This window comes from Medicago sativa, chromosome 7, assembly GCF_051527215.1.
Source record: "Medicago sativa cultivar Bolivia chromosome 7, Bolivia_mono, whole genome shotgun sequence".
Lineage (NCBI taxonomy): Eukaryota > Viridiplantae > Streptophyta > Magnoliopsida > Fabales > Fabaceae > Medicago > Medicago sativa.
Genome location: NC_140755.1, coordinates 99187681 through 99195530, shown reverse-complemented (window position 1 = coordinate 99195530; position 7850 = coordinate 99187681). Strand labels below are relative to the sequence as shown.

The window sequence follows — 7850 nt, the reverse complement described above, 5'->3', positions numbered from 1 at the left end:
TTTTTTTCTCTTCCGGAAGGCCTCAACATAATAATTTAAAAATACTATATTTGTGATAATTATTCTTCTAATATTTTTATGGGTACAATTTCTTCTAAAAAAAATTTTTGAAAGAATTTTCTTCTAATATTATTATCAAGTTGTAAGCGGAAATGCATTTTTTTCTCAGATGTTATGAGGCAGATACGCAAATAGAGGACCACAATTTTATTATATGTAAAAGGAAAACTTTTTTTTTTACAAAAACGAAAAAGAAATCTTGGGAATTAAGTAAGGAAAAATGCTAGAATATGGATTAAGAAAAGAGAAATTCTTACACTCAACCAATTAAAATCAAACATCACATTAAAATAATAAAAATAATTAATATCATAATTTTTTCTCATAATTTTTAATATTTCTCTCTCATTTTTCCACTTTCTTTAACCAACAAAAACCACCCACCACCATTTATTGTTTCCATTTCCTTAATTAAAATCATATTTTTTTTAAAGTTAATAACATGTGTCATATTTTTATTGGTTGAGTGTAAAAATAATCTCTTAGGTAAGAGTTCATGCAAGAATATCTCGAAAAGAAAATGATAACAAGTCAATTACTCGAAGTTTGGGGTGGATAGAGTCTACGTATTTCCCAACGTTACGTATTGATCCAAATCTCGTGTTAGTTTTGTTCTTTTACTAAAAATCTCATATGTTAGTTTGTACAATTTTCAGTAGTTACTCTATCATCAACCCAAGAATGAAGAACCTCCCATTTTTCTGTCTTTTTCTTTCCAAATTAAAATAGAGAGACACAAGCAATTGTTTATTCAATTTCGCTTGTGTTTAAAGTTTATCAAAATTGTGGTGTCTATCTCTTCCATGTAATATAGATGAGGGAGAAATGAGAGGAAAAAAATAAAGATGATCTCCAAATTGAAAGTTTTGCATATGATAATGAGAATTGCTAAATGTAAATATGCTACGGATGAGTCAACACATGAAATTTCAAGAATGTGTGTCATGTTTTTAATTAGGGTTGATTAAATAAATTATCCTTATAAATATTCAGAAATTTATTAAATCACAAAGATCTTATTATTCTCCGATAGAATTTTTGTATGACAATCCGGGTGAGCTAGCTCAGTTGGTAGGAATATATATGCAGGGGGCTGGGGTTCGAACCCCGAACGCCCCACTTCTCCACAATTAAATTGTGTGAGCTCTAGCAATTAGGCTACTTGACAAAAAAAAAGATTTTTTGTATGACAAAGGGGATCTTTTTTTTTGTATGGCAAATGACATCTAATTTTTTTTACAAGGTTAAATCAAAATTCGTTCAAATAACTAGAAGAAACATTATTTATCCCTAATTTCAAACACATCTCACACAACCTACTAAGATATTATCTTACATTATTTTCAATGCTATACATCATTCATTCATGACATTTTCACTCAAAACATACTAAGATCATCCAAAGTCATGTATTCATATGCCAATAACTAACAATCAAACCATTCCTTACAAACACCAAGAAAATCATATATCAATGTAAAAATCAAAACATTATTCATTTTTTTTTAATGAAAGAATATAAATCCAAACCCTATTCATGACTACTTAAAATCACGTATTGGCAATCAAACGTAGCAAAAATTAAACTTTATCCACACTCCCCATGCATCATGTTTTCTTTTTTAAAAGACCCGAATTACTATCACTATTTTATGGCTAAAATATGGTTTTAGTCCCTGCAAATATGTCTCGTTTTGATTTTAGTCCCTGTAAAAGAAAAGATTTTGTTTTTGGTCCCTGCAAAATTTTGTGTTTTTTAAAATAGTCCCTGACCCTACTTTTGTGATGATTTGCATACGTGGCACATGATGACTGAACTTATTTTGTAGTTTTTGGTCCCTGCAAAATATTTTGTTTTTTAAAAAGGTCCCTGCAAAATATTTTGATTTTAAAAATAGTCCCTCCAAGGACTATTTTAAAAAACAAAAAATTTTGCAGAGACCAAAAACAATTTTTTTTTACAGGAACTAAAACCAAAACGAGGTATATTTGCAGAGACTAAAACCATATTTTAGCCCTATTTTATAACACCATTCTAAGGTCTAGTGTGATTGCATGGGAAAAAACCTAAACCCTGGGGCCTGGGCCCTTTACTTATTAGAACAAGGTTCTTTGAGCCCCTTGAAAAACTCACTGAAGAGGAAGATTAAAAAAAGGGTTAATTATGTTTCTAGTCCCTATAAAATAGCGACCTTGTAAGTTTAGTCCCTACTTAATTTTAATAGCATTTTTAGTCCCTAATTTTGTTTTTCTGCACTGAGTATTAGTCCCTACTCAATTCAAATTTGTTTAATTTATGCTTAAACTCTTAAATTTTTGAACAATTTTTTGCAGACATGTTTAGAACATTACTAAAAGTTCGTCCGCAAAAAATTATCGCAAAATTTGATTTCTACATCCAGATTTTATTACTTTTTATCTTTAACTTTTGTCGTTTTAAAAAATTCATATTTAATTCATTTCATGTCAGAAAATTCTAAATTTTAGTAAACGAACCTTTCATAGTGTTCTAATCTTGTCTCAAAAAAATCGTTCAAAAATTTAAGAGTTTAAGGATAATTAATCAAACTTTGTTTTAGCAGGGACTAAAATTATAAGTAAATTTTTTTTATAGGGACTAAAAATGCTATTAAAATTAAGTAGGGACTAAACTTACAAGGTCGCTATTTTATAGGGACTAGAAACATAATTAACCCTTAAAAAATTGATTGGAAAAACACTCTAGAATTCGAGACAACTCAGAGACAAAAATAGTAGATGAGAAAATTGGTGGAAAACCTTACCTTTAGGTCTTGTTTGGGAGTTTGGAAGGGAGGGGGAAGAGGGGACTTTGGAGTGGAAAATAGAGAAATCTTTCACATTTTTTTAAAAGAGTAATTTTTTAGAAAATAATAAATTAATGTTTATGATTCATATATTTTCAATTTAAGAATGTTACAACGACATAGATTAAATTTAAAGAATTCATATAAACACTCTAAAACTCTTAAAAACCCTCCTCCAATACAACATTCTAATTCTCCCAAATGATCAAAAAAAAATTATCATGAAGAAAAATGAATCCCTTAAAGCCATTCTCTCCCAATATCCTCTATTTCTTCCACTTACACTTTCATTTTTTCCAAAACCCTCTCATCCCTTCACCTTCAAACTCGCAAACAAAGGCTTAAGGTCACACAATTTTTTTAAGGAAGAATATATTGCTTATGCACACGTGACTATTCATGTTTTTTTTTGTCAGGTGACTATTCATGAATTTATTTACGAAAAGTAGGAAAATATATTGCTTGAAAATTGAGAATTAAGCTAGCGTGTAAAAATACTTGGATGGGATAAAATATAAATGTTTTGGTCTTAAAATTGTGTAAATGGGAGAATAAAAATAAAGATTTATAAAGAAACAAATCAAATCCTATTCCTTCACAATTTTAAGCACAAAGCAATGTGTGTGAGAACCAAGGTACAAGGGGAAATCCCACTGTGATCTTTTAGAAAATCTTAGGTGTGATCAATAGCAAAGAGGGGAACTGTATATCTGAAACTAGAGACAAGCGAAGCCCTAAATAATCACCAACCCACTTAGCCATATTGTTATTTGCACCACCACAAATAAAAGAAATAATACTAATGTATCACATATGATTTAGGCAAAATTACATTTGCGGTCTTTTAACTTAATTTTAATAATGATTCACTCCTTTATCTTTTTATTTTTTTTTTCATTTTAATCCTCCGTGTTAACTCAATTATCCATTTTTACATCTTTAAACAAAACTTTTTTCATGCACAACATGATCTCACACATAGTAGTAGAAATCGTTTTATTTTTTTTATAATCATAAAAATATAACTATTTTATAAAATATAAAAGAAATAGGTGATTTTGGGTTGAAATTATATATTGTTATATAATTTATGTCATTCTAAACCTTTGTAATTTTGGGCTTCAGCGCTCTTTCTTTCAAAAAAAAAACTGTAATTATATATTTTATATATTATTATTTAAAATTTCAATTTAAAAATTAGTTAAATCTCACTATAATATAACCAATTAAACTACAATAAAAACAATATTAATTACGCATTTATTTAACTGTGGTGCATTGCAAAAAATTTATAAATAAATACGATAAAATATAGATACAATGAAGCAAAACACAAGAAAATAAAGACTTGCATTTCTATATTAATGTTTGTATATGTTAAAGAGAAATAATATTTATACAACAATTTTATGTCAATATTCAGATAACTCTCTCTTGTCCACATTATGTTCTTACTCTTTTTTTTTTTTCTATCTATTGTTCTTGACTAATAAAAAAAAAATATCGTCTTATAAAAGTTTATATTCATTTAAATTCTATTGTTTCACGCATGGAGATATCCAATTTAAAAATAAATTAAAATATATACTCCTTGGGACATTAATTGTGAAATAAAGAGGTTCTCCACTCCTTCCTAATTCATCCAAATCGAAAAAAGAGATATACACACACATATAAACATTAATTTGGCCACCACAATTTAGGGTGTTTTGTTTATAAAGAACACCTGTCATCATGTTTGTAAATGGCGATAATTACAATTAATTAATTAGCAAAATAATAATTGATTAAGTGGAAATAAGTACTATTTGATTTTCGATACTTGATCAGTGGTGGAAAAGGCAATTGCAAAGCTGGAAAGGAAAAGCTGTCTTTCTGCACCACTTCGTCCCACACACACACACACACTGCACTCTCTCATCTCATCTCGTTTCCTAATCCTCCTATTCAATTTAATTTCTCCACCACATATTCATCCTCACATTCAATTTGAATGTCCAAAATATGGTAACAAAAGATTCAGAACAGCAAGATTATTATTAATCTTTATCAATAAACAAGGTGCGCGTACTTTAGCACCTATCATGCTCATGGATTCTTCTCCCTTCTCACGGCATCCTTACTCTCACTGACACTCATACCAACCAAGACAACAAGAGAAAAGAACCAATTCCCTTTTTTTATATTCTTCTTCCCCAATTCACAAAAAGGAAACCCTAGAAATTTTCTCATTCCTATTAATTCCCATTCATTTCTTTCCATATATACAAATCTTCACCCATTACATATACTTTTGGAGTAGGAGGGGGTTTTTGTACAAAAATTTCAATCAAACCCTAGAACACAACACAATGCTGTCGATTATCAAATTTTCACGGTTTTTCTCCGCCGTTATGACCGTAATCATCATCTCCCCCTCCCTCCATTCATCTCATTACCCAGCTTTAGCCATAAGATCTTCCATCATTCATCATATCCCTCACCATGATTACCGATTCTACTTTCACACATCTCCGTTTTTTCGTAATGCCGATCAATGCGAACCGATTTCAAGGGAAATCGGTGCATGTCATCCAAGTTTGGTTCATGTAGCGATTACTCTTGATGTTGAGTATCTTCGTGGTTCAATCGCTGCGGTGCATTCCATTCTTTATCACGCTTCTTGTCCAGAGAATGTTTTTTTTCACTTTCTTGTTACAGATACGGATCTGGAAACATTGGTTCGAACAACGTTTCCGCAGTTGAGATTCAAGGTGTATTATTTCGATCGGAATATTGTTAAGAATTTGATTTCAACTTCTGTGAGACAAGCACTTGAACAGCCTTTGAATTACGCGAGAAATTATCTTGCGGATCTGTTAGAAAGTTGTGTGAAAAGAGTGATTTACTTGGATTCAGATCTTGTTTTACAAGACGATATTGCAAAGCTGTGGAATACTGATTTAGGGTTGAATACAATCGGAGCACCGCAATATTGTCATGCTAATTTCACAAAGTATTTCACGGCGGCGTTTTGGTCGGACCCGCTGTTTTCGACGACGTTTGAGAAGAGAAAAGCTTGTTACTTTAACACTGGGGTGATGGTGATGGATCTAGTGAAGTGGAGGAAGAAAGGGTACACGGAGAGGATTGAACGGTGGATGGAAATTCAGAAGGTAGAAAGGATCTACGAGCTTGGTTCTCTACCACCGTTTCTGTTGGTTTTTGCAGGACACGTGGCGGCAATTGAGCATAGGTGGAATCAACATGGTTTAGGTGGTGACAATGTGAAAGGTAGTTGTAGAGATTTGCATCCTGGTCCTGTTAGTTTGTTGCATTGGTCTGGTAGTGGAAAACCATGGAGGAGACTTGATGAATCAAAACCTTGTCCTCTTGATGCACTTTGGGAACCCTTTGATTTGTATGGACATAGACGCAGATATGAATCATTATAGATAGTTAATTGATTCATTTTTCTGTTAAATGTCTCTACTCTGTACTCTTGATTTGATTATTTTGGTTAATTTTTTTGTTCCACTTGTGAGATTATTAACCAGATACTGATATTTAGTCATTGATTTTCAGTTTTTGTTCATATAAATCTTTAGTCTCTCATTTCTGTATTCTATTTAATTTAATTTGATTTATTTCCTGCTTTGAAAAATTAACTGGATGGAAAAAGATTGTTCTTCTGGATTGTGAATGTGAATTCTACTTGTACCCAAGTTAGATGTGATAATTTAATAGAATTCTGTGGCAATTATATTCTAACCCTTCCGGATCCTGCGTATGCAGAAGCTTTTAGTGCACCGGGTTGTCCTATATTTTAAGTTTGAAACCTTGAATTTCGGTTAAGCTTATCCATAACTTGAAGAAAAGATAGCCCTCTTGATTACTAACCCATTAAATTAAATACTCCTAAATCACTTGAAATGTTGATAAATAAGTTTACTTTAATGTGATGTGATGTGATTTCTTAGTTAGTCTTCTGACTTAGCAGAGACTAGTATAAGCACTGCATTAGATGCCCTATCGGTGCGGTAGAGAAGTTCTGAGATTTTTATGTTTTATCTGTTGAATTTGTGTGTGTTGGGAAGTGGCTTGTTATAGCTACTTGCCAAAGAGGACAAGGAAGGAACAGAAACAGATGCTAAAGCTAAACATTTGTGCATTTGATATTTTAATAGTTTTGATAATAAGGTGGAAGTGGAAGACACGTATGTTATTGATGATGCATGGTGGATAGCTTAGCTGTCCACGTCTGCAATAAGTTAATGAGAGAAGGAATCGAAAGAGGGAGGGGCTGCAGTAATTGGAGTTTTTGAAGACATGATTCACATGAAGTATCTAATTTAGTCGGCATATTTATCCATGAAAACAAATAATCTAACGAGTGAAGCTAAGCTATGGATTGTGTTGGCAGAGATGCTAGGTTTGGTGGCAGTGGCGGAACGGTGCGTTTTTCAGCTTATACACTTTGTATTTTTCTTTGTATTATATGCTATGCTATGATATTCAATTCAATTTTCTTTGTCCGTACGTCACTGTCAATTTGTCCTTTGCTCCGCTTGCATATTAGCTGGCAATACTTTGTTCTGTTCTATTTTCTCTTCCACCGTCAGATTATTTATGCTGCTAAATTTTTGACCCCACACTAGTGTGTCCTTTTCATCAATCCTGACACTGTTGGATTCTTTCTTTTTACTTTTCAAGATAAACTAGAATCATTTAACATGTGGCTTAAGACCATTCACATTAGTCCCTCCCTCGTTTACCTATTTAGTTAGAGCATCCACAATGGTAGTTTTCTAATAAGAACTCCTTAAATGGATCCCACGTGACACATCACTTATTTATAATTTTTTAATAAAAGTATCTATTAAGGACTCAATGACTCCAATGGCAATACACTAATAAGGACTCCAATGAAAAGTACTTAAATATGTCCCACTATCTTTACATATGAAACAAAAATAATTTATCTAT

The 7850-nt window shown here is 31.6% G+C and overlaps 1 protein-coding gene across 1 annotated transcript; it reads left to right on the top strand.

Annotated features, from left to right (window-relative positions):
* The first annotated feature begins 4540 nt into the window (after positions 1-4540).
* Positions 4541-6465, top strand: GATL7 (galacturonosyltransferase-like 7). Its single transcript, XM_085723880.1, has one exon. The coding sequence runs from the start codon at positions 5237-5239 to the stop codon at positions 6317-6319; it is 1083 nt and encodes a 360-aa protein (XP_085580006.1). The 5' UTR covers positions 4541-5236; the 3' UTR covers positions 6320-6465.
* The last annotated feature ends 1385 nt before the right edge of the window (positions 6466-7850 follow it).

Excerpts from the sequence above, each read along its gene's own strand:
- GATL7 (XM_085723880.1), top strand. The coding sequence starts at position 5,237 with ATGCTGTCGATTATCAAATTTTCACGGTTTTTCTCCGCCGTTATGACC.